This window comes from Heterocephalus glaber, unplaced genomic scaffold (assembly GCF_053883595.1).
Source record: "Heterocephalus glaber isolate CG9 unplaced genomic scaffold, H.glaber_assembly_v1.0 deba00000621, whole genome shotgun sequence".
NCBI lineage: Eukaryota > Metazoa > Chordata > Mammalia > Rodentia > Bathyergidae > Heterocephalus > Heterocephalus glaber.
This window is the reverse complement of record NW_028258153.1, coordinates 23,393,127-23,420,428: the sequence shown is the minus strand read 5'-3', so window position 1 is coordinate 23,420,428 and position 27,302 is coordinate 23,393,127. Positions and strand designations below refer to the sequence as shown.

Below are 27,302 nucleotides of genomic sequence, written 5' to 3'. Positions count from 1 at the left end.
CTCTAGTTTGGTGCACAGAATGCTTAGTAAGCTGCTTTTGCCTCCCTTGGTCTTCTCTCAAGCATACAGAGTTTCACTAGAAAGGGGAGAGCTGGAACCAACCTAGATGCCACTCTGGTCCTCCTGTGACAGCTGCACCCAAACACTCTGTTGAGAAGGTCTGTCCCTTCTCTTTCCTCCCTGCTATAGCCTGGTTACCGTGATACGCTGAACAGCACACACACAGTGCCTGCGCAGTAAGCGCTGGGGTTCTGTTTGGTGAATGAGCCTTATGGACTCAAGAACTGTAGGGAAGCTAAACCCTCCTGATAGTCAAAGGTAGTTCTTTTTTTATTCATGTGTTTAGAATGCATAATAAATACTTTCATCATGGGGTACTGGTACATAGACACGGCACCTTGAGCCTTTTTACTTCCCTTTTCTCCTCTTCCTCCTCCTATCTAACCCAACCCAATATTCCCTTCCCATCTCCACACAGTCTATTTCCCTGTTTCCTATCATCTATCTTTTATTTTGCTCTTTAGATTATTTTTATAAGGCATACAGTTTTATTATTTTAAAGTTATAAAAGGGCCAAAAACTAATCACAAGGAACATGAAACTGAGACAGTGTAATTCCAAGTGAGAATTTAAGAATTTACTTTGATACAAATTTAATAAATATTTTTTCTTAGCACATACACATTTTTAATTACATCATGCAAAACTCCACAGTCAATTTTCTATTTGTATGTTACCCCTACAAAATTATTTCATGTTCACCTAGTTTGTACAATATATTTAAGACATTTTTAATTTAGCACTTTTCCAGTAGTTCTAGTTTCCCAGACTATCAAATTCTTGTTTGAATGGTAATATAAGATTCAATCCAGACTGTCCGAATTATCATAAATTCTTAAGTATATTTAAATAAATAAAGTATTTTTCTGAAATATTCCATATTCTCTTTAAAGGATCCACAAATAAAGTAAAAATTTCACTTAACTTTATTTCCAAATATTTGGGTATTTTCCACATTTCTTTCTGACACAGATTTATAGTTTAATTTCACTAGATCCAATGGCATGCTACACATTAATTTTATTCTTTTAAGATGTGTTATGTGCATGTACCAATTTCCCACCATGATTATAATCATTGCATACTGCAAACATGGACTAATCAAAATTTAAAAATTAGAAGATTTTTAGAAATTTATTTTATTGCCCACAATAGCTCCATCATTGTGATATTCTATGAGAAAATTTCACTGAGAAAAAGATGTATTCTGCTGCTATAGCATAAAGTATTCCATAAATGTCAATAAGATAAAAGTAGTTGAAAGTGTTGTTCAGATCTTCTCTACTCCTGTTAATAGGCATTCAAAAACTGAGAAAGGAGGGTTGAGATTTCCTGTAATTATGCATTTACTTATTTCTTCATTCAGTATCATTACTCTTGACCTCATGTATTTCAAAGTCTTTTAAAATTTGTTTCATTAGTACATTTACAGAACACAATGAATACAATCATCCTGGGAAGCTGATATATATATATGTGTGTGTGTGTGTGTGTGTGTGTGTGTGTGTGTGTGTGTATATATACATATATATACACATATATATACACACACACATGTATATATACATACATATATATCCCACCCTATCCTCTTTAACAACCCCCTCTTCCTTTCTTTTCCCTCTCCTTCATTCCCTAGATCCCCCTCACATCTCCAAAAGATCTATTTCCCTTTTCCTAGCATCTACCTTTTTATTTTGCTATTTAAATTGTTTATACTTTGGTTTCTGATATAAGAGAAACTATGTGACATTTAACCATCTGTGTCTGATTTACTTCACTTAGCATTATGATCTCAAGGTGCATTTATTTTTCTACAAATGATTCAAATTTATCCTTATTTATGGCTGAGTTATATATTACATTTTCATTATCCATTTATTTGTTGTTGGGCATATAGGCCACTTCCATGATTTAGCTATTATGAATTGTTCTGTTATAAACATGAGTATGCATGTATTGCTGAAATCTGATGCCTTTAATTTTGGGGGAAAGAAACAGAGGAGGTATAGCAGGGTCAAATGGAATTTCTGTTTTTAGTTTTTTGAAGAACTTCCATAGTGGTTTCTCCTCAGTGGCTATACTAGTTCACATTCCCACCAACAATATGGAAGGGTTCTTTTCCCCTACAGCCTTGCCATCATTTATTGTTTTTTGAGTTCCTGATAGTAGGCACCTTCTGAAGTAAGATGGAATCTCAGTATTATTTTAATTTGCGTTTCTCAAACAGGCAAAGTTGCCAAATATGTTTTCATGTAACTACTGGCCATTTGTACTTCATTTTAGAATTGCCTATTCATTTCAATTGTACTTATTTTGAGTAGTATTTTGGGGGAGGTCTAATTTTTTTTTTTTTTTTTTAGTTCTAGATATTGGTCCTCTCTCTGAGGAATAGCTGGCAGAATTTTTTCCCATTCTGTAGGTTGCCTCTCTACTATGTTGGTTGTTTCTTTGCAGAGAAGAAGTTTCTTAATTTGATATAATCTTATTTGTTGACTGCTGGTGCTATTTCTTGTGAAATTGGGGTTACATTCAGAAAGTCCTTGCCTATGCTCATGTATTCAAGAATTTTACCAATATTTTCTTCCAGTAGATTCAGTGTTCCTGTTTTTATATCTAGGACTTTGATCCATTTTAATTTAATTTTAGTACAGAGTGAGAGAGATGAGTCTAAATTTAATCTTCTGCATGTGGTAGATCAGTTTTACCAGCATCATTTGTTAAAGAGGCCACATTTTCTAACATTCATACAGAACCAGAAGAGAACTAGAATAGCAAGAGCAATCCTGAGCAACAAGACAAAAACGTGAGGAATCACATACCTGACCTCAAATTATACCACAAGGCCACAGGGACAAAAACACCATGGCACTGTCATAAAAACACACATGTGTGCAGAACAGAGGATATAGCAGCAATCCCAAGCATCTTCAACTATTTGACCCTTGAAAAAGCAGCTTAAATGTATACAGCAGGAAAGATAGCTCTTAATAAATGGTGCCGGGAAAACTGGCTACCTACATGCAAGTGCTTGAATCTAGGCTCATAGAGCACCATGTACTAAACTAAAATCAAAACTGCTCAAAGATCAAAATGTTAAAACAGAAACACTTAATCTGTGGGAAAATAAAACAGGTAAAATTCCTGAAGACAAAGGAGTAAGCAATGACTTTTTGATACCAATTGCACAAGAAACAACAAGAATCAACAAATGAGATCCTATAAAATTAAAAAGCTTCTTCACAGAAAAGGAAACAACCGAGTAAAAAGACAATCTGCAGAATGGGAAAAAATTTTGCCAGCCATTCCTTGCACAGGGAACAATATCTAGAATATATATAGAACTCAAAAAAAATAAATCTACAAAATGAAAGACCCAATCAAAACATGGACAACTGGGACTAGAGGAAGGGGTTTCGGGGCCACCATTTGTCCCACCACTAGAAGCCCAGAGGAAAGGGCTTTGGGGCTGCTGTCCTTCCTGCCTTTCCTGGCCCAGAGGAAGGGGCTTCTGAGACACATTTCCACCTCTCCCAGCTCAGAGGAGGTGAGCCACACGGGTGCCAAAAGCAACCCCCCCATTAAAATGAGAAAACACATAAATAAGTCTCAAAACCAGACTTCCAAATCACCTACACCAACCCCAAAGGGAAATGAGATGGAACACTAAGACTCAACCACCTGGAGCCACTGAACTGGCAACAAAAGAGGATCTGGAAAAAATGAAATGAGAAATAATTTCTCAGATAACAGCAGAGATTGTGCTCCAAGTGCAGGACATGATTAATAAATCTAGAGAGGAGCTCAGGAAAATGATGGAATCCCAACATAGGAAACAAATGGAATCCATAAAACAGATGCAAATAGATGTCCAGGACATGAAAAACTCCATTGAAAGTCTACACAGCAGAATGAGCCAATGTGAGGACAGAATTTCATATAGAGAATATCAGATTGCAATTAGTGACCAGGAAAAGAAACATTGCTTCAAAATTGTAAGGGAACATGAGAAATCAATGCAGCAGCTGCTAGATGATGCAAAGAAGAATAACATAAGACTGATTGGAGTGAAACAAGAAACAGGAGAGAGTGCAAATGACATTTAAAAACTCTTCACAGAAGTAATGGCAGAAAACTTCCCAAGCAAGGGAAAAGAACTTGACATACAGATAGGTGAGGCATATACAACTCCAACTACGCTTGATCAAAAAAAATCTACACATAGGCATATAATTGTTAAGATTCCAGAAACTCAACAGAAGAACAAAGTTCCACAAGCCGTTAGAGAAAAGAAACAAATCACATACAAAGGAAAGCCCATCAGAATCACAGCAGACTTCTCAACACAAAACATCAAGGCAAGAAGAGCTTGGAGTGATGCACTCCAAGCCCTAAAGGAAAACAGCCTCCAACCAAGATTGATGCACCCTGCAAAACTATCTTGCAAAATTGATGGAGAAATAAGATACTTTCATGACAAAGAGCACCTTAGGAACTTCGTGAATACCAAACCAGTACTCCAAAAAATTTAACTCAGTATCCTAGGAACAGACATTGAGGATGATAACCCCAGAAAGCGAAGCAGAATGAACCTATCTGGCATGACAAGAAATTAAATGTAAAGGGGGAGAACCAAACAAAAAGAAAAAGTCATGGCAATGATGTCAATACATTTCAGTTAAAACCACCAATGTTAATGGTCTCAATTCACCAATCAAAAGAAATAGACTGGCAGAATGGGTCAATAAGCAAAATCCAACAATATACTGCATACAAGAAACACACTAAATTCAAAATGAAACTCGTAGACTGAAAGTTAAAGGGTGGAAAATAATACTCCATGTGATGGGAACCCGAAAAAAAGCAGGAGTAGCTATCCTCTTTGCAGATCAAGTAGATTTCAAGCCAACACTGATTAAGAGAGACAAAGAAGGTCACTACATTCTTGTAAAGGGAACAATCCAAGAGGAAGAGATGACAGTCATAAATATCTATGCACCAAACACTAGTGGGCCCAACTATATAAAACAAATACTAATGGACATGAAAAGTCATATATGCACTAATACAATTGTAGTGGGGGACCTCAATACCCCACTGTCACAAATAGATAGATCAACTAGACTAAAAATAAGTAATGAAATACTAGAACTCAATCAAACTCTTGAACAAATGAACTTAACAGATGTTTACAGAGTGTTCCACCCCAGAAAATCAGAATACATATTCTTCTCAGCTACACATGGGTCATTCTCCGAAAGAGAACACATACTCGCTCATAGAACATGTTTAAGTAAGTGCAAAGGAGTTGAAGTTATCCCCTGTATATTATCAGACCATAATGCAATGAAATTGGATATCAATAGCAAAAGAAACAGGAAAAATTTCATAAACACGTGGAAATTGAACAACACACTTCTGAATAAACAATGGGTCACAGAGGAAATTAAGGAAGAAATCAGACAGTTCCTTCAATTAAATGAAAATGACAATAAAACATATCAGAATCTATGGGACACAATGAAAGCAGTCTTACGAGGGAAATTCATAGCAGTGAATATGCATATTAGGAAAACAGAAGGAGCCCAATTAAACAGCTTGATGCTGAACCTCAAGCTTCTAGAATAAGAAGAACAGGACAAACCCAAAGCTCATACAAGGGAGGAAATTATAAAGATCAGAGGAGAAATCAATGGAATGGAGACTAAGAGAATGATACAAAAAAATCAATGAAGTCAAGAGTTGATTCTTCAAAAGCATAAACAAAATTGACAAACCCTTAGCCAATCTTATCAAAAAAAGGAAAGAAAAGGCCCAAATCCAAGCAATTAGGAATGAAAAGAGTGAAATTAAAACAGACCCAGCAGAAATCCAGAGATTCATCAATACATACTTCCAGAACCTGTACGCCAATAAGGATGGAAAACACAGAAGCAATGGACAGATTCGTAGATACATATAAATTCCCAAAATTGAATGAAGAAGACCTAAAAATTCTAAACAACCCAATATCAATCAATGAAATTGAAAACATAATTAAAAACTTATCATCTAAGAAAAGCCTGGGCCATGATGACTTCACTGCTGAATTCTACAAGACATTTAGAGAGGAACTACTGCCACTACTGTTTAAACTCTTCAATGAAATTGAAAGGGAAGCAATACTCCCAAATTCATTCCTGGAAGCAAGCATCACCTTGATCCCAAAAGCAGAGAAAGACCCAACTGAAAAAGAGAACTATAGGCCAATCTCACTAATGAACATAGATGCAAAAATCCTTAATAAGATACTGGCAAATAGAATGCAGAAGATCATCAAGAAGATCATACACCCTGATCAAGTGGGATTCATCCCAGGGATGCAGGGATGGTTCAAAATACACAAATCAATCAATGTAATACACTATATCAATAGAGCCAAGGACAAAAACCATATGATTATCTCCATAGACACAGAAAAAGCATTTGACAAAATCCAACATGCATTTATGATAAAAACCCTACAAAAAATTGACATACATGGTCTCTACCTCAAACTGATAAAAAGCCATCTATGAAAAACCAACAGCCAATATCATACTAAATGGTCAAAAACTGAAATCCTTCACACTCAAATCAGGAACAAGACAAGGATGTCCACTGTCACCACTCTTGTTCAATATAGTTTTGGAAACATTAGCCATGGCAATTAGACAAGAGAAAGAAATAAAAGGAATAAAGATAGGTAATGAAGAAGTCAAATTGTCATTATTTGCAGATGACATGATACTCTATATAGAAGACCCCAAGAACTCCACCAAAAGTCTTCTAGACTTAATAACCAAATTCAGTCAAGTAGCTGGCTACAAGGACAACATATAAAACTCAATAGCTTTCCTCTACACGAGTAATAGACTCACTGAGAGAGAAATAGGGCAAATAATTCTTTTCACAATAGCATTCAAAAAACTGAAATACCTAGGAATCAACCTAACGAAAGAAATCAAAGACCTCTTCTCTGAAAACTATAGCACTCTGAAAAGAGAGACTGAAGATGATATCAGAAAATGGACAGACACACCCTGCTCCTGGGTAGGAAGGATTAATATAGTGAAAATGGCCATACTTCCAAAACTGCTATATAGATTTAATGCAATTCCAATTGAGATCCCAGCAGCATACTTCATCAACCTTGAGAAAACAATCCAAAAATTCATTTGGAACAAGAAGAGACCCAGAATAGCAAAAGCAATTCTAGGTAACAGAGACATGGCCGAGGGTATCAAATTCCCAACCTGCAACTCTACTACAAAGCTACTGTGATAAAAACAGCATGGTACTGGCAAAGAAACAGACCTGAGGATCAGTGGAACAGATTAGAAGATGCAGAAACAAATCCAGACACACTCAGCCATCTCATCTTTGACAAAGGAGCCAAACACCCTCACTGGAGGAAAGATAGCCTCTTTAATAAATGGTGCTGGAAAAATTGGGTTTCAACTTGTTGAAGATTAAAACTAGACCTATATGTGAACCAGGCCTTGGGTGCTTCTTGTCATCTGTTCACCCTGTCTCCAGCTAGAGCCATTATCCTGTCCTGGAAAGAATTGTGAAGAAAACTTGGGTGCAGGACATCCCTGAGGAAAACAGCGTGTTTAATTGGAGAAATGAGCTCTCTGGGAAAGAGGCTAAGTGTGGTGGGCACTTGGATATGATTGGAAGAATCTGTGAGAAAGGTATATATATACATACATATAATTTTTTTTCTGTTAAGGTTGAAATATATCAACACTTGGAATTGTTGCCTGTCTGCAGTTTTAAATTCTCAAAATAAAGATGCCAATAATAATAATAATAATAATAATAAACTAGACCTATATCACTCACCATGCACTAAACTAAAATCGAAATGGGTTAAAGATCTAAGTATAAAAACTGAAACACTGAACCAGCTGGAACAGAGGTTAGGTAGAACTCTTGAAGACATTGGTGTAGGAAAAGATTTTATGAACAAAACCTCAGTGGCCCATGAACTACCACAAACAATCAACAAGTAAGATCTCTTCTTATTAAAAGGCTTCTTCACAGCAAGAGAAACCACCAGCAGTGTGAAGAGACAACCCACAATGTGGGAAAAAATCTTCACCTGCTCTTCCTCAGACAAAGGTCTACTATCTCGAATCTATAAAGAACTTAAAAAGATCAGACCTCCCAAATTTAAAGAACCAATCTGAAAATGGGCATCTGAAATGAACAGACATTTCTCAGACAAAGAAGTAGAAATAGTAAATAAACAAGTGAAAAAATGTTCAACATCACTGGTCGTTTGAGAGATGCAAATGAAAAACGCTGAGATTCCACCTCACTCCAGAAAGAATGGCTGCTATCATGAAATCAACCAATAACAAATGCTGGCGGGGCTGTGGGGAAAGAGGAACTCTGCTCCACTGCTGGTGGGAGTGTTGACTGGTACAACCACTGTGGAAATCAGTATGGAGATACCTCAAAGAACTAGGACTGGAAGTCCCATTTGACCCCGCTATTCCCCTGCTGGGGATCTTCCCCAAAGAATTAAAAGAATCATACCACAGTATTATATGTGCACCCATGTTCATGGCAGCACAATTTGTAATAGCTAAAACTTGGAAACAACCCAAATGCCCATGAACTGGAGACTGGATCAAGAAAATGTGTTTTCTTTTTAATAAAATGGAGTACTACTCAGCCATTAAAAATGAGGAATTAGAGACATTTATAGCTAAATGGATGCACATTGAGGTGACACTCTTAAGTGAAATAAATAGGACACACATGTATAAATACCGAATAGTTTCTCTGGTGTGCAAAACTGAAAGTGTAAATAAGGACTAAAACGTATAATAGATAATGTGAAATAGGAAGAAAAGGGGCAAAGGGGAAGGGGAAGTGGGAGGGGTAGGGGAAAGGAAAGAAGAGAATGGAATTAATATGAGAAAATGGAAAAATGGAAACAAAATCTTTGTAAATAGGGAGGAATGGAGGGGTTGAAGGGAGGGCTGGGCAAGGGTGAAAAATAAGAACCAAGAGAGATTATGGAAAGGTGCAAATTTCCAATGATGAATGTCATTATATTGTATACCTAAAATGTACCAATGATTAGAATGAATAATCGATAATACAAAATAGGAATAAAAGGTCCAAAGGGGTAGGGGTAGGGGTAGTGGGAGGGGCAGGGGAAAGGAAAGAAGGGAAAGAAAAAATGATGAGAAATGGAAAAAATGGAAATAAAGTCTTTTTAAATAGGGAAGGGTGGAGGGGGTGAAGGGAGGGCTAGGAATGGGGAAAAAATAAGAACCAAGATGCATTATATAAAGGTACAATTCCCAATGAGAAATGTAATTGTGTTGTATACCTAAAATATACCAATGAAAGAATTTAATAAAAAAAAAAAACATGGACAACTGAAATGAACAGACATTTTTCAGAAGAAGTGCAAATGGCCAATAAATACATAAAAATGTTCAATATTTTTGTTCACTAGTGAAATGTAATTTGAAACTACTGAGATTCCATCTTAGTTCAGAAACAATGGCTGTTATCACCAACTCAAATAATAACATGAGCTGGTAAAGCTGTGGGGAAAGAGTTGCCCTTTTACATTGTGAATGGGAAGGAAGGTAAACTGGTACCATTATTATGGAAATCAGCATGAGAATTCCTCAAATAACTAAAACTAGAAATTCTATTTGTCCCAGCTATTGCCCTGCTAGGTATCTTCCTGAAAGAGTTAAAGACATCAGATTACAACTGTGCATGATCCCCATGTTTACAGAAGCACAATTCATAACAGCTAAATCTTGAAAGTGGCCTATACTGCCATCAACTGATAAATGGATAAAGAAAATGTGGTATTTATACATAATGAAATACTCTTCTGCAATAAAGAAGGATACACATGAGTCATTTGTAGGAAAATGGATGCACATTGAAACCACAATATTAAATGAAAGAGGTCAAACGCAAAAATTTCAATATCACATGGTTTGTCTTATATGAGAAACCCAAAATGTAACTAAAGGACAAAATAAAAGATAGACAATAAATAGGAAGAGAGATCTTTTGCAAATTGGAAGGGAACTAAGAGATGGAGGAAGGAAGAAATGAGGGAAAGAAAAGGGGATGAAAAAGAAATAAAATGCGGTATGTACATGTTCCAACATTCCACAAGGAATGTAATCATTATGTACTGCAAACATGTCAAAAAAAAATGAAAATGGGGAAAAGGGATTTAGAGGAAGAGGGAGGGAGGTGGGAGGGGAAGGGAAGGGGATTAAAAAAAAGAAATAAGCTGTATTATGTACATGTACTCACTCCCCAAAATGACTAAATTGCATGTATTGCAAATATGTACTAATAAAAAAGTAAAATAAAAATTGAGAAAAAATTAAAATATCCCTTCTTTTCAGGACAGGTGATGATTAAAAGAAGGAGAAATTAACAGTGGAATTTCATGGTACTCATAAACCATCTGGTGTGAACTGGAGCAAACAGACCTTATCTAGGGCCACTTGAACCACTGCTTCACTTTCTGTGTCCAAGGCTGATGTGGCCTCGTCCAGCAGCAGGATCTTGGGGTTTCGCACCAGGGCACGTGCAATGGCAATTCTCTGCTTCTGTCCACCACTCAGCTGGGCCCCTCTCTCTCCAACCAGAGTGTCAAATTTCTGCAACAGAAGAATCACAAGAGGACTGAGCAAAGAATTTAAAGTTGGGAAGTAATGCAATAAACCATCCAAATCTCACAGGCACTACAATCCTGTTCTTCAAACTCAGCAATAACTAACCCCAAGTTTTAAATATGTATGTACACCTAGTTGGTACTTGCAGAGCTTTGAAATCCAAAGTCATCTTGATTTCTATGCCTAACTTCCCGTGGACTGCACCGAGCCAGAGTTCCACGATGCTTTGCCTCTCTGAATGACGAAGAAGAAGAACCACTCACATGAGGCAGTTTCATGATAAAGTCATAGGCATTGGCTTCCTTGACAGCTTTCTCAATCTCTTCCATGGTGACATTTTCACGACCGTAGCGGATGTTTTCAGCTATTGTGGTGGCAAACAGCACAGGTTCCTGGCTCACCACACCTATGATTTCCCGCAGATACCTTACATTTAGGGTCCGGATGTCCTGTCCATCAATACTGACCTGAGATGAAAGATAAGTGTAACCTTCATATGCTTGTGGTTGAGACCACAATACGAGCAAGAGCTATAATGGTAACTGCCATCGGCCACGTGTTCAACTCACCACACCCTCAGTGGGGTCATAGAGCCTCTGTATCAGCTGCACCGTTGTGCTTTTCCCACAGCCACTGTTCCCCACCAGGGCTACTGTCTGCCCATTCTGCACCTTCAGGTTGAGTCCTTTCAACACCTGGGGATACCAGTGAGAAACAAAATGTAATACTCACACACACACACACATACACACTGTATGTATGAACTGACAGTGCGATATTAAGCTTAAATAAACATGCATTTTTTTCTGTTTTTATACTCAAGGGAAGTGTCAGAAACTCTTCCTCCAACAGATTGGTTAATTGTAAGTTAATAATTTATCACTTACCTTGACTTCTTTTCTAGATGGGTAACTGAAGTGAATGTTTCTGAATTCCAAATCTCCCCTAATATTGTCTGGTTTGTGTCCATGGGTTGAGAAGCTGTTGATGCTTGGCTCCTAAATAAAATAAAATGTTAGGAAGTGATGATGTTACAGTAAACACTTTCTAGTGACAGGTTGAGGAGGTAAAGTGACGACAAAACTGACTCAACTGGAAAATCTTTTATTAGGTGACTAAATTGGTTGGTTGAGACTTACATTATCAATTATCCTAAAAATTTCATAAGCTGCTCCTCTTGCATTTGCAAATGCTTCAATGTTTGGAGATGCCTGTCCTATACTAAAAGCCCCAATTAATACTGAGAAGAAGACCTGAGAAAGGAAAGAAAAACCACAGAGTTATGTACTGTTAACTACAATCTTTTCCATACTTCATCTTTTTGTCAGCATGAGTAATTCTGTTTTAAAATGGCAAAGCAACATAGGCATAGTGGATATTAAAAACATTTTAAAATTTATAAATGAGAGTAAATTTCAAATGTATGACCACAAAATGTCACATGGTTTAATAGATGTCAATACACTAGATTTAATCACTCTGGATTTTAAACATATATCAAACTTCACATTATATTAAATTATTATTCCTCAAAAGAACATAGGATGCATACTTTTATTTAGTATTTTTAGCATGCAGAATTAGTCTTACTTGCTCAGTGAAATGTCAATGTAGTTCTATTTGACTACATAACAATATTTTTGTATTTTTTCAATGGTTTAGAATTTTAATGTAGATCATGCGGAGGGTATAATGCAAAGCAGATTTCACTTTGCTTGTATTCAAGGTTGAAGAGAACTAATGACCTTATTCATAGGTTTTCAAACTATGCGGGCATTATACTGCCCAATACTACACGGTGAAGGGACTTTGCTATGTGGTTCTGTACTCATCATCTCCATCACTCCTTCCAGCAACACTAGGAGTTAGGGCACATGCTTCTTGACACTTTGTTTTGGCCTAAGAGCAAGAAGACGCTGAAGGGTTCACTATGAAGCACTGTTAGACTTTGAATCCTGTCCATCAAATCCTACACTCATTACACGAAATGTGTCCCATGTTGAAGCAGATATTCCTCAAAGAATAGTGGATTCAAATTGCTTATCTGGGGCTGGGCATGAGGCTCAATGGTAGAAGGCCTTGCCTAGTGTGGCTGAGGCATTGTGTTCAATGCCCAGCACCATTAAAATAAAATACTTATCTAGATTATAATCAAAGAGTATAATCTCTTATTGCAACCTACAGTCACTCACAGCATTAGCATCTCAAAAAACTTGTTTGTAAAATTCAATCCTAACAGAAAAGCTTCACAAATATTGAAAGAGGTCATAGCTTAAAAAATGAGAAAAAAAAAAGAGAGGCAATTATTACATTCATATTACAAATCAGAATCCTGAGAAATGGAACTGTAATAAGGGACTCACAAAATACGGTCCCTCATTAACCCATTACACTTGTGTATGGCATAAGGAAAAGAAACAGAGTGACTCTTCCAACAAGACAGAAATAGAGCCTGGTTAGAACATTATTTCCATGTCTTTAAATAAAAGAAGATGACATCAAATGGCAAGTCCTTTGTACTTGTACAAAACTCTAGACAAGAAAACATCCAAATACAATTTTCTTTCTTGAAGACTAACAATTTACGCCTCCATAATATTGTGAGTTGGATTGGCCAGCATTCAAAAGAATTAAAAGTAAATTAAAGTCTGTATTTTACTATTTGTTGTTATAAACAGTAAAGTGAAAAATCAAAGTGGAGCACTTAGCATCAAGTTTGTAAAAAAGAATCATCGAGGGCCAGGGATTTAGCTCAGTGGTGCTGCTGCCTGCCTCACAAGCGCAAGGTCCTGAGTTTGATCCCCGATATCAAAAAAAAAAAGAATCATCGAATGAAAGTACACACTACAGATATGGATAATGTTAATGCTGTTCACTTAAAGGAGTAATTCTACAAGACATTGTTAAAAAAAAAACAAAATTGCTAGTTGGAGGCATGTACTATAATTTCCTTCCTACACTTTAACCTAGTAATGCATGTCTCTGTAGTATTCGACAATTGTTCAAAATATATTCTTCTGTCAAGCCAACACCACTCAGTTTCATTGGCATTTGTAATAATGACTCATTTCTATCTATAAGTCACATGTCACTTACAGAGAGAACTTGTCCAATGGAATATTCATTTGAGAGGACCAAGGTGGTCCCATACCAGAAAGCCAGAGCATAGGACGCATAGAGCAGCAGGAAAGCTGCACCCATAGAGATGTTGGCTGTGACAGCTTTTTTTATCCCAATTTTTTTAGCATCTTCTAAATTTGTATTATACCTGGGAAACAAAACAAAAAGTATCACATATCCTTATAAATCTTAGGAAAAATATGTCTACATAGCATGATAGTATTGAGCAGTTACAACATTCTGAACCCTGTTACATGCATATATTTTCTTCTTTTCCTATTCAGTGACACTACAACGTTATTACTATCTTGTTCCTTGCTGTTAGAAGAGTACAATAAGGCTCAATGGGGGAAAGTTACTTGTGAAGGAGTCATTTGAAAGCTTCTTTACTGGCCTCAACAAGAGTGAAATAAGTGAAGCAACATTTCACAAACTTTTGGAACATGTACTGTTTCATATACGGGGAATACAGACATGAAAATCATTGTCTTCTCTTCAAAATCTCCATGCCTCTTTTGTAATTATAAAATGGTGACATAATGTTAGAAAGTATTGAACACAAGTCACTGAAATTTCTGAACCATAAGGAAACTTTGGCGACAGTCTGCTCCTTGTCCTGTTTCCCTTTGGGGTTGCTGGAAGGACCCACGGTGAGATTATACACACAAGAGCATTTGCAGAGCTTTGAATTGCTATGTAATATTTTTCCTTAAATGAGCTGTACATTTTACCTTACTTTCTCAGATACGTATTTTAAATATTACTCACCAACAAAAGATATCTGGCTTAGATATATACAACAACGTTAGTCCATCATTACATATCAATGTTCCTCTATTTTATAATTCTCAACACTGCCTAAATATCCTTCCCAACTTTTGTCATACAACTGCTGCTCACTGCTGGGCTAAGGGGCTCTGTCCTTTTGGTATAGGCCACCCAAGTTCTTGTAGCTACAAGGCTGAAAAAATAAAACTTTCAGCACCTCCTCAACCCTGTAACCAGATTTTGGTATGAAGGTCATGGAGAACACACACTAAGATTTTTAGAGCAAACATGAATTCTACAAAAGGGGGCAAAAACAAGCATCAAATAAGAAACAACATGTGTAGAAAAATGTGTCTACCAGCACATCTTTCTACAGTTCTAATGATTCAATTCACAGATGAAAATTGGAGTACTTTTAAACCCTCGAAGACTGGAGAATTTCTGATGCTAAAGCTAAAGGAGATGGTCCTGCAACTTTAATTTCATTTGAAAGAAACAGACCATCCTGCTCAATAAGAAAGATAGAGATAAGATTATGGCTCAAAGGTAAGGTAAAAGAAAACTGCAAATCTACAGCTAAGGCAAAGTAATTAGAGAAATAGGACAGATTATAATTGAGCCTTGAATCTGTCTTTATCCTCTTAATCAAAACTCCCTGAAGAATCTAGCCCCTTGCCTAGCACAGAGAAGTTCAAAACTGCTGAAGTCAAAGAACTTAATTTCATAGTCATTTTACATTTTGGAGTTTAAAATACACGACTATATTATGTTAATTTTCTTTGGCGTATCCAAGCTATTCATTCTGAGTTCAAACTACCCCCTCAGGAAGCACACATTTTTCTGGCCTTCACAGCTACTTTTTAAAACCTGGCCATTTTATCACAATTATAAAAGCATGCCATGTGCAATTCACATGGCAATTCTGTCCACTGAAAATGAAATGTAAACAGAACTTACAGTGATAAAATACATATGTAAGTCCCCAACTTGCCATCTTGGACTATTATTGAGAAACACATTTCAGTAGGAGGCATGTGTCGTGCATGAGAATGCCCATGTGTGTCCCCTTCTAGGAGTTGAGATGAGGAACAAAGTAGTACTCGGCATAAATTGTACACGACTGCTGACTGCTAAGGAACTCAGTGCTTCTCATACTCTGTCTCATACTGGTACTGGGTCTGCTTACTGACCGACAGACATCAAAACCATTTCACTATGATGTTGTCCTGTGAAGCCAGAGGAAACATTTACACAGGAAGAAGCAACAAGAGGAGGTAATTTATTTAGATTCATAAAAGATAAATGAAAATAAGGGTACAGAGAAGGAAGGAGACATAAGCAAATACTCCTTTTTACACAGGCTTCTTGGTTTGTTTTTCAATAAAACATTCATATAAAACCGATTTTAAAATCATACATTTATTAGAAGCTTTAGTATGAAAATAAAAATTAAAGTGGGAGTTCCAAAAATAGACTCAAGTAATACAAAAGCCCAGTATTTAAAAAATATTACTCTTCTTAACTACTATGAAACTGTCAATTAAAGTATCTAATCAAAGAGCAGGAATTATTTTAATTAAGCAAAGAAATCAACACTAATATACAAACATATTTGCCAAACATAAGGAGAGAAAAATATTTTTAAATTAAGTAGAAAAAACTTTTCTATTAAATTCATTTACAGTTCTGGTAACATTCCTATAGCCAGAGAGCCAGCTTCCTCCTGTCTATTTTTTGAAGAGAAATTCAGACTAAGACTTTGTTTGTACATGTGGAAGCAGAGAACAAAGTGAAAAGCAAACAAGGATTATGTTTCGTCAGAAAATAGTCTTATAAATTCAACTTCCAAATTAAACCCCAAAGGTGAGTCCTTTACCCACCTGCTGCCTCTACTCTAGACCAAGCCACCATCATTCCTATCAAATAGATCACTGCATCAGACACCACTGCTCTCACCGACCCTAATGTTTAACAGATGTCATCTACTCCTCAGAGTCTTTCCAGACAGAGAAATGGCCATTCCTCTATTGAACACCTTCACCACTTCCCCCTCTCTGGAATAAAACTCTAATTCTTCACCATGACCTGTAAGTCTCCACATTCTGGTTCCTGCTCATCCTCAACACCCTTCCCTTAAGTAAGCCCTATTCACACAAGCCTGATAATATTTTCCAGAACATAGTGAAGTCTTTAGGTATCTTAGGGTATGTGGAAGGTGCTTCCTCTGATCCTCCTGTCCTTTCACCATCATGGGAGGCCTTTCCTCATCTCTCAGGCCTCACCCTAATGATACTTTCCCAATGTGATCTCCCTGGCCACTGTATTTACATTTGCCCTTCTCACCCTCATCAGAACACCCTTACTTTTTCAAATTTATAATTTAATATCTCTCTAAATAATACTTTTTCTTTTAAGAGTATTTTATTGCTCCAAACAATGCTTATTCCAACAGTTCTATTCCATAATTTCTTATTTTGAGCTATCTGTACCTTTTTCCATCTCTCACTACAATTTCAGCTCCACAAGACTATGGGCTTTCCGTGGTATTCTGAGATATTGGCGTGGTCATTAAGTAAGACTTCCTATTTTATTAATTTTAAAGCAATAGCAAAATCCTTAGGGAGAATCAAACTACAACATAGATACTGCCTGCCATACAGCTACGGTACCAATTTAGCTATCACAAATTATCTTTTTGGGTATGAAATATATCATATGAACAAATGAAGATTCCAAACACATATGCAGAATGCTAAAAATAATTTTATGATAGCTACTTAAGTAAGCTTGCAGAAGTTTAAAACAAGGCATTGTGAGTACACAGCCATGTGTCCAGCCCTCATCACACATCTTCTTGTCTTCCTAGAAGTAATCATTATTCTGACTTATAAATTAACATTTCCTTATTTTCTTTATGGCTTTACCACATAACGTATGGTCTCCTACACGGAATAGTTTAGATTTTCCTGTTTGCAAAAATATATTTGTAATGTTATAGTATATATTATCATGGTTGGATGTTAATTTTTTTTTTTTTTTTTTTGTACCAGGGATCAAACTCCGGTCTTTGCGCTTGCGTAGCAGGCGGCGAAACCACTGAGCTAAATCCCCGGCCCTGGATGTTAAATTTTATGGAAAGTTTCTTGATGCCTAGAAATTACTGAATCTAATGAATGTTCTAAATTTCTATAAAATACCATCTATTCTCTTAGAAATCTAAGTAAAGGGACCATCATAAGGATTGTAGTAAACAATACATCATTAAAAAGACTTTGAACTTTTCTACAAATGTGCTTTTAGTTATATTTTTTCTTGCAAATCATGGAGTATATCTTGACTAAATGCGAATCTGGACAAGGAAGAAATAGACCACAGATTAAAATGACCCCATAGATACCATGCAAAATGCACTCATCCAATCTTCAAAGCTCAAGAATTAATTTGATAGGCAAAAAAACTCAACAGAGATATAAAATATATTTTAGCCTTAAAATTACTTTTGTATTAATGTCCATCTAGGAAATTACATAAAGTTCTTTGAACTGGCAGATAAAAGAATTGTACAAAAACATTTGCAACTTCTACAGAATGTTAGCCACACTGCAATATATTCATTAATTATTAGAAAACATTTATACTAGAGAAAACCTCATAACTAACACTGTCAACCTGAAGGACATATAAGATGCCACAGAATTTAACAATTTTAACAACTTAAAAAAAGAAACTCAAACCTTTCAAGTTCTTTCTTTTGTCCTCCAAATGCAATCACGGTTCTTATGGCTGCCAAGACTTCTTCAGCCACTGCCCCAGCTTTTGCATATGCTAAGAGTTCTTTATCAGTGAACGAAGACAGTATCTGTTTTGAGTGCAATTTCACATCATTTAGCATTTTTAACAAGTTAACTTTATTATATTGGAAAAATATATAAATACACAAATATATTAATGCATGTGAAGGACAAAATCTTTCTCTTAATTGTTTTTGATCATAATGTTCCACTTCCATAATAATGATTTATTTCCATTTTAGCATATATGTTCACTGTGCAAACCACCTCAAGTTATTTTTAAATGGAGATGGTACATACTAGATTACTCTTTTTCCAGGAAAACCACATGGGTCCTCATCTAAATAAGTAGAATTGGGACTTTTGAGAGATGTTAAATTTCAGAAAATAAAATATTTATCATACTACAATAAAAATATAGAAAACCATCATTATATTATACAACCCAACAATTGTACTCCTGAGCATTTATCTGAGAACAAAATAAGAGAAAAAGAATAGTTAATACACTATGTATCATAATCTAAATAGTAGTTACTCAGAGTTCAAAAGAGACAAAAAAGACTCTTACAAAGAAGAAACATAATAACACAAAACTTTCTATTCATAGCTTAATTTATTTTGTATTAGGCTTGGTTTTGGTTGGCCTTCTGTTTTTATATCTGTTTGCTATATGTATTTGTGTTATCTCTAAATTATGTGGAACCCAACAAAAACTATATACCAGGCCAATCTGTCCACCACATACTCAATCTTACCTCAAACCAGATAATAAAATGGATATAACACCCACCAAGAATGGAAAAAGAAGCTCTACAAAATCCTTAGAGGCATGTGTACCAGGAAGGGAAAGGCCAACTTCTATTGGTCTACTACTGTGATTGATTGGGTGACAGAATTGGAGACTAATGATTTACATGTGTGTGGGGAGAGAAAGTGTATTCCTTAAATTTTATAACTGCTTGAAATATGTATGAATAGAAAAAAATTACAATGCTGATGGAACTTTGTCTCCAAAACTAAAAACATTAAAATCAAAAATGTTAATTGAATGGACATACGTGCTATTTGCTGAACAATCTCTACTTGCTGCATGACTATGGCACTGCCCACTCCTGAACACGGAGCTTTAGGACTCCATATGTCCTCTTTATGTAGGCAAAAATGAGTTATAAGAGCTACTTTCTTCTTGCTCTTATCTTTCTGTAATAATCACATGGCCAAGGACATGAAGCCCTAACATGAGCAGTGCTCAGTGAAGTTGATCACATTATCCTGATGATTTCGAACAGAAGATGGAAATATGAAATAGAACATCTAGACTATAATAATTAGACTTTTCCATGGGGTTTTAGGGAAGAGTTAAAACCTGAAATCACAGATTTCACCTACCTTTGCCCAGATACTAGCTGATAGTCCAAGAACAGGGCTGATGGCTAAGATTACAAGGGTCAGCTTCCAACCACGTGAAAATCCAACTATAAAAGCAGTCAAAAATGTTGCCAGTGACTGAAAGAACATTCCAATTTTGTCACCAATTCCTTCATTTACTTTGGAGACATCACTAAAAGAACAGACAGTTTTAGAGGAAATGCCGAAAAAAGAAGAAGCAAGATATATCATGTAGAGGTCCAACTCTCTATGATGAATGTTATCACTATGTATATCTAAAATGTACCGGTAAATGTGTTGCTTAAAAAAAAATAAACACAGAACTTTTCTTCTGAATCTAGTTTGGATTTTTGAGAGTGGAGTAAACTAGTTTACATCTAGGATCTTTCTGCGTTTGCTTGTTTCATTTGGCTGGATGACTATTTCTAGTAGAAAGTTTGTCTAACAGCAGGAATCTATAGCCTACATTGCCCCAGGAAATGGATATGGTGTAATGAAAAAGTAGTAAAGGCAGAAATTTCAAATTTCTCAGAAATTTCCCTAGAAAGTTTTATATTGTTGTTTGATTGCACACTGTTTTACAGCACACTACTGGCAAATCTAACCCCTCCCTCAGTGACAGTCATGCAGGTCCCCTCATACCCTGCTAGGTACTGGGGACAAAAGGTACATAAAACCTGGCACTACTCAGGAGGAATTTAGTCTTCTGAGTGATGCACTAATATCTTCTAACAGATCTGATGACATCTATTTCATGAGATGAAGAGCAAGAAACACATGTGAGTCAACCATAAAACTGTTTACTTACTCTATGAGCCGCGTGTTCAGCTCCCCAACATCATGCACATCAAACCAGCCTATCTCCTGCTTCATTATAGCATGGAAAAATTGTTTTCTAATTTTGTGTGTCTGTCTTCCAGCTGCCAGGCACCAAAATGAAATCTGAATATAAGCAGCAATAAGCACACCAGCTCCGATTCCACTATAATAATAGGCATACCTGGAAAACAAGAACACCACACATATGCTGTTTCCCAATCAGTGTATCTTTCCAAAACAGATAACTCATTCTCACTTTTAACTTATCCTTAACAAATAATAAGGGTTGCAACAAGCAAAGTTTATGTTTAGCATCTAACTACATCTCCACTATTACAGAAAAACAGTTGAGTGATTTTTCTTATATAAGAAACCCAAATTATAAAAAAATTAAAGAGCAAAATAAAAGATAAGTAATAGGAAACAGGGAGATAGACTGTTTGCAAATAGGAAGAGGATCAGTAGACAGAAGAATCGGGGAGGGGAAGGGAATGTATAAAGAATTAAGATGTGTTACACACATGTACCAACTCCCTACAATGAATATAATCATTATGTACCACAAAAATGTGCTAATAAAATAAAATTTTTTAAAAAGTGATTTCTACTTTGATTCAGTCTCAGTTCTTGACTTAATTTCTCTGGAATCTCAGGCAGGCTGCTGACCATTCCTAAACTTCATTTTTCTAATTATAAATGGAAGTAAGTATAGTGACTCAGTCACATGTGAGATAGTCTTGGGCCCAGTGCTGGCATATGGTGAGTACGGTGAGCAAGTTGGTGACTGTGAATGGCTGTGGGAAATCAGGCAAGGTGTATCACTGTAGTCCTGTCTACATTTACTATATCAACATCAACTGATGAGCCCTTTAGGGCCTACATGGTCATACCATCCTGAACAGTCCAAGCAAATCTGAACCCTTTGGGGAGGTCTGCACATTTCAGGATGGGAAAAAGTGCATAATTTCACAGAAAGTAGAACCTGGACATGGAAATGATATCCTGGCCTTTTGGGCTACTAGTCCAGCAGACCTTGTATGTTCAGTAACAACAAAAAGTATGAAACAAAACAAAAAGTATTTTTACATCATCTGTTCAACTGGCCATCATGAGCTATCCTATCATGTTTAATGAATAATTTGTAGATTCCCTTCCAGTGTAATGTCTAACTATAAAAACCAAAGGCATCTTCCAACTTCAAACCTTTGGTATCTAGGAAAACTGAAGGCTCCTTGCTCTGATTCTTTGTATTTAAAAAGTGAACTACTGAGCTTCACTACAGAGCTACTTAAGCTTCACTAAGATTCATTTTTAGGTTAAAACCAAACATTATAAGATATAGGACACCAATTCCCCATTTTTAAAACTTCTTTGCTATCTTCTAAAAAATAGTTGTACAATGCAGAGGCCATAAGAATGTCTGTGCAATAAGAAGCTAGTCTCTCATATTATGGTTCAAAATTCTGCGCACAACCCAGCAAGAGGGTTGCTAAACCAAACCTCCCCCAGGTGTACCTGTTAATTTACAATGTACTTATCTGGGAACATGTACTTAGGACTACCAATTTTAGTTAATAAATGACTAGATGAATCAGTAATTAAATATTACCTCAGTACTAAGGGTATATAGCAAAGGAAAGCTAATAGAAATCTGATTTAACAAGTAGAACTCATGATTTGAGGATCAGTAATGTGTTTTGATGTAATGTACGTTATCAACCAAGATGTTCTGGTTTCCAATGTAAAAACAATGCCTCTTCAGAGGAATATACGGAGATATTTGTTTATCTTTCAAGATATAACAAACTGTCTCTACTTTCTTCAAACCTACCAAATAATTAACAAAATGATGCATTATCTTTATCATCTGAGTCACTAACACTTATCTTCAGACATCTGTAATAAACTACTCTAGAGAGTAAAGTACAAGATGTGAAAATCATTAACAAAAAATTTTCTCTGATGTTTGTTAAGGTCAGTGATTATATTTCTTCTGGATGTTTATTTGTTTAGAATTAAAAACTGAGTTTAAAAAATTCCCATTGGCTGATATTATTATCATGTCATGACTGAAACATCAGGAAGCAAGGCAGTAATTACAAAGCTATTGAATATAATGATTCTTAATTCATTTCTTAATACAGTCATATGCTGGTACTCAACTGCTTTGAAACTGGTTGAATTTGGTATTTGACACATGTTGATGATAACATTTTCCCCAGGTGCTCATTTGTTTGGTATTCAAAATGCAAGCTAGAAATTGTCTCTTGACTATTACCCCTTGGAGCCAAAACAATTTGTTTGGGACCCTGCAGGCTTCCTGAGGCTAGTTAATGAGCAGTACCTAAGTACCACTGTATTTTAAAAGGCTACTTTAAACTTCTCTAATTTCCCTGTTAATTTCTCTAATTATCCCATGTTTGCCAGTGCAAGCAATGAGTCTATTTTAGTCCTAACCTTACTTTTATATATCTTGTATAGCTAATACTTCTCCTTAAAAATAATTCTGCATAGTATTCTCTTTAAAACCTAAAAATGGTATTGTTCACCTCAAAATTTCAAATTTTTATGAACATAATGCAAAATTATTAAACAGTGCTATGTTGGGACTGGTTCAGAAAAATCCAAGAAAATGTTAGTAAAGAAAACATCTACTTACGTGGTCATCTGTTCCTCCAGACGCTTGTAGATCTCTGTGGTGAAGTCACCTAGGTCACCACAAAACAAACATACCACTTATGTCTCCTTCATCTCCATTAGAAAATAAGCACATATAAATGAACCAAACACAATTTACAAAAAAAGAAAAAACCAGGACACACTGACTCCATCTCTATTGTGTATAATTATTATAGCATTCATTCCAATACATTCGTGGAGGCTGTGTGCAACCACACACAGACTAAATTCGATGATTCTTATTTGTAAGATGAAACCCACACTGATAAATACATGCCAATGCATACTTGACACTTAAGGATATATTTAAAATCTAACATTGCATTTCTCCAAGTTTTAGTTTATTTTAAAATTATCAAATACAAAGGATAGTGTTATAAACACTAGTGAGAATCACCAAATACTGATATATCTATACACTTGTATTCAATTTCTCAAAGTTTATCTTTAAGAATTTTTCCAGTGAAGTAGTTAACACAAGAGGAAATCCTTGAACAAACAAAACAATAACAAACCCTAAATCCATCGTGGAAGTTTTTACAAAACATTTAAAAGTTCAATACATATTAGCTAGCATTCTGCTTTGAGCATACCCAAGATGCTGGCTTTGAGGACTGAGAAGGCAGTGGGGTTTTTTTGTTTTTTGGCTTGAAAAAAAAGGTATGCAAGATAGGCAAAAAATTTATACACTCATAACTTAAATATCAAAACATAAATACAACCTGATCATTCTTGTTCCAATCTGCACACAATTTATATTGTCATAGTTTAAGCATCAAAATATAGATACATTTTGATTATTCCTCTGAAAGTTTGAAATCTGAAGTGCTTCAAAATCTGAAAATTTTGAGCACTGACATGATGCACAGATAATATCACTTCATCAAGCTTTGCTTGGTGAAAAAAATGTATTAAAAATATTTTACAGGGCCGGGGATTTAGCTCAGTGGTTCCACCACCTGCCCCGCAAACGCAAGGACCCAAGTTCAATCCCAAGTACCAAAAAAATAAAAAAATTTTAGTGTTACCTTCAGTCTGTGTAAAAAAATTCATATGAGACACAAATAAATTTTTAGTTTTGATGTTGATCCCACCCTCTAGACACTTTGTTACATATAAGTAAATATTCCAAAATCTGCAAAAAGAAAAACCTCCAAAAATAAACTATTACCAATTAGCCTTTTTTCTGAATTACTGATTCATGTTAAAATTTGAATATCTCATTTTCTTCATTTCTCTGCACAAAATCTGGTAGAAAATACACAGAATCCTCTAGTTTCAGTTTCACTTTGTTGTTTGAGTACCAGCAGTCAACCACCCATGGTGTCATTTCACATCATCACAAGGAGGGTACAGTCAATACAGTAACATATTGTGAGAGATGGAGCATACTCACATAATTATTATTACAGTATATTATTATCCTTGCTGTATTTTCATTATTAGTTGTTGTTACTAATCTCTTATTGAGCCTAATTTATGAATTAAACTTTATCACAAGTATGTATGCATAGGAAAAAACATAGTACATATAGGGTCTAGTACTTCCCATGTTCTCAGGGATGCACCAGGGATCTTGAGTGTGTGTGTGGGGGTGCTGTAGACTGAAGAAAACTTCCAGATTCTCACTTCATGATCTACCCACCTTGAAACCCACTCTGATACTCAAATACTGTCTCTTCCCACCTGTTGTTATAGATTGAGTCCCTGCTCCTATGCAAGGCAAACCTTTGTTCCTGAGCCATGGATCCAATTCTTTCTCAAAGACATTACTCAAAAATTTCTCTTCCTTTCTCTTTCAAACTTGACTTCTTCCTCTCTCTCTCTCTCTCTCTCTCTCTCTCTCACACACACACACACACACACACACAATTTATTTTGCCTCCACTTCTCCATTCCTGCATTTGTTTCCACACACAAGTCATGATAATGTGCAAAACTTAACTTCTGTTATTTACTGCACAGACCTAGTCTCCCTCTGTCTTTCTCATCTCAGCTGATGGTAACTGTATCCTTCTAGTTTCCAAGGTGATAAACTTTACAATCATCCTGGACTCCTCTATTACATCCATATCCAATCTGGCAGGGACTCTCATAACTAATTTCAGCTTATTATCCAAGGTTCTGTACAGATTCTTCAATTTCTCCCTGAAGTTCTCTGCAATATCTATGGTTTCAAACTTTCTCCTTTTCATTACATCTTTGTCAGAACTTCCACCAGGCATTCTAAGGCCTGTGAATTTGCCTTCAGAAACTCATTACAAACAAAAGCTGGTCCTCATAGATTGATGGACTGGATCAAAAAAACAGAATCCAACAGTCTATTGTATTCAAGAAACTCATCAATCTAAAAAGATACTCATAGACTAAAAATCAAACAGTAGAAAACAATATTTCATGCAACAGGACTCCAAAAACCAGCAGAGGTAGCATTTTTAACCTCAGACAGGGTAAACTTCAAGCTAAAAGTGACTAGAAGAGACAAGGTTACTACATTCTACTTAAGGGAAGACTCCAACAAGAAATGATAACATTGATAAATATTTATGCACCAAATACTGGAGCACTGATCTTTATAAAACAAATACTGTTGAACACAAAAGATCAAATAAGTACTATTACAGTCATAGTGGGGATCTTAATGCCCAACTTTCACAAAGAGACAGATCAACTAAACAAAAAATCAATAAACAAATATCAAAGCTGAACCACACCATTGCACCCATGGACTTAGTAACTATCTACAGAGTATTCCACCCCACTACAACAAAGTCTACATTCTTTTTTTGCAACACACTGTACTTTTTCCAAAATAGATCATATACCAGTCCACAAAGCCTGCTTAAATATATGTAAAAGAATCAAAATTACTCCATATATACTATCAGACCTCCATGGACTGAAAATAGAAATCAATGACAGAAGAAGTCACAAAAAATATGGAAGCTCCTAGAAAATTAATAATACCCTTCTAAACAGTCAACAGGTCAGGGAAAAAATAAAAGAAGACATTAAAAAATTTCTGGAAGTCACTGAAACCTCTGGGACACGGTGAAAGCAGTCCTAAGAGGAAAATTCATCACAATCAATGCTCACATTAGGAAAACAGAGCAAGCTCAAATAAACTTATGTTATGAGGAATCTTAAGATATTTGAGAAATAATAACAATCTAGGCCCAAACCAAAATTAAGGAGGGAGATTATAAAGATTAGAGTGAAAATCAATACAATAGAGGATAAAAAACAAATAAAAAATCAACAAATCAAAGAGCTGGTTCTTTTAAAAGAATAAAGAAAATAAATAATCCCTTAACCAGACTTACCAAGAGAAAGAGTGGAAAGACTTACATCACTGCAATTAAAAGTGAAAAAGATGAAATCAGAACAGACACTGTTGAAATCCAGACGGTAGCAACTACTTTGAAAAAGTATTCCAACAAATTGACAAATTTATTTCCAGACTCATACATATTACCAAAGCTAGTCAAAGAAGTCATAAATATGCTGAACAACCCAATAACAAGCAATGAAATTGATACAGTAAAAAAGAATTTACCAACTAAAAAAATCTCAGGACCTGATGGATTCACTGCTGAATTCTACAAAACCTTTAAGGATGTTATACCATCAGTACTCCCCAAACTCTCCAAAGAAATTGAAGGAAATGGAGTGTGTTATGGCTTGTATCTAGATGTTCCACCATGACCTCATGTGCTCTTAGGAGGGGATCTAGAGAGGTGTGTGGATCATGAGTGTGTGATGCTGGATTAGGGTGTGTGATGCTGCGATTAAAGGCATGTTATAACTAAATTGCTTTAGCATAATTCTAGGTATAAATAATGGAAGCCCCATCCTGGGTGTGGGTGGCATCAATTAACAGGCTTGTAGCCTGAAAGGACTATAACAGGAAAGAGAGAAGGCAGGCTTCACTGCTTGCTGCCTCCTGCCTGCTCTGTCATGGACTATTTCTCCTCTG

At 35.8% G+C, this 27,302-nt stretch overlaps 1 protein-coding gene across 2 annotated transcripts in view; it reads right to left on the bottom strand.

Moving 5' to 3' along the window:
* LOC101705543 (ATP-dependent translocase ABCB1) overlaps window positions 1-27,302 on the bottom strand; it is a 94,805-nt gene that overhangs the window by 45,072 nt on the left and 22,431 nt on the right. For both annotated transcript variants that reach the window (XM_004851210.4, XM_087206273.1), the window contains 10 exons: window positions 23,307-23,355; window positions 20,637-20,828; window positions 19,829-20,000; window positions 18,380-18,504; window positions 13,854-14,025; window positions 11,897-12,010; window positions 11,645-11,755; window positions 11,327-11,452; window positions 11,021-11,224; window positions 10,572-10,742 (listed from right to left, as the gene is read on the bottom strand). In XM_004851210.4, the coding sequence (XP_004851267.1) occupies window positions 10,572-10,742; window positions 11,021-11,224; window positions 11,327-11,452; window positions 11,645-11,755; window positions 11,897-12,010; window positions 13,854-14,025; window positions 18,380-18,504; window positions 19,829-20,000; window positions 20,637-20,828; window positions 23,307-23,355 (1,436 nt within the window). The remainder of the gene's footprint in view (window positions 1-10,571; window positions 10,743-11,020; window positions 11,225-11,326; window positions 11,453-11,644; window positions 11,756-11,896; window positions 12,011-13,853; window positions 14,026-18,379; window positions 18,505-19,828; window positions 20,001-20,636; window positions 20,829-23,306; window positions 23,356-27,302) is intronic.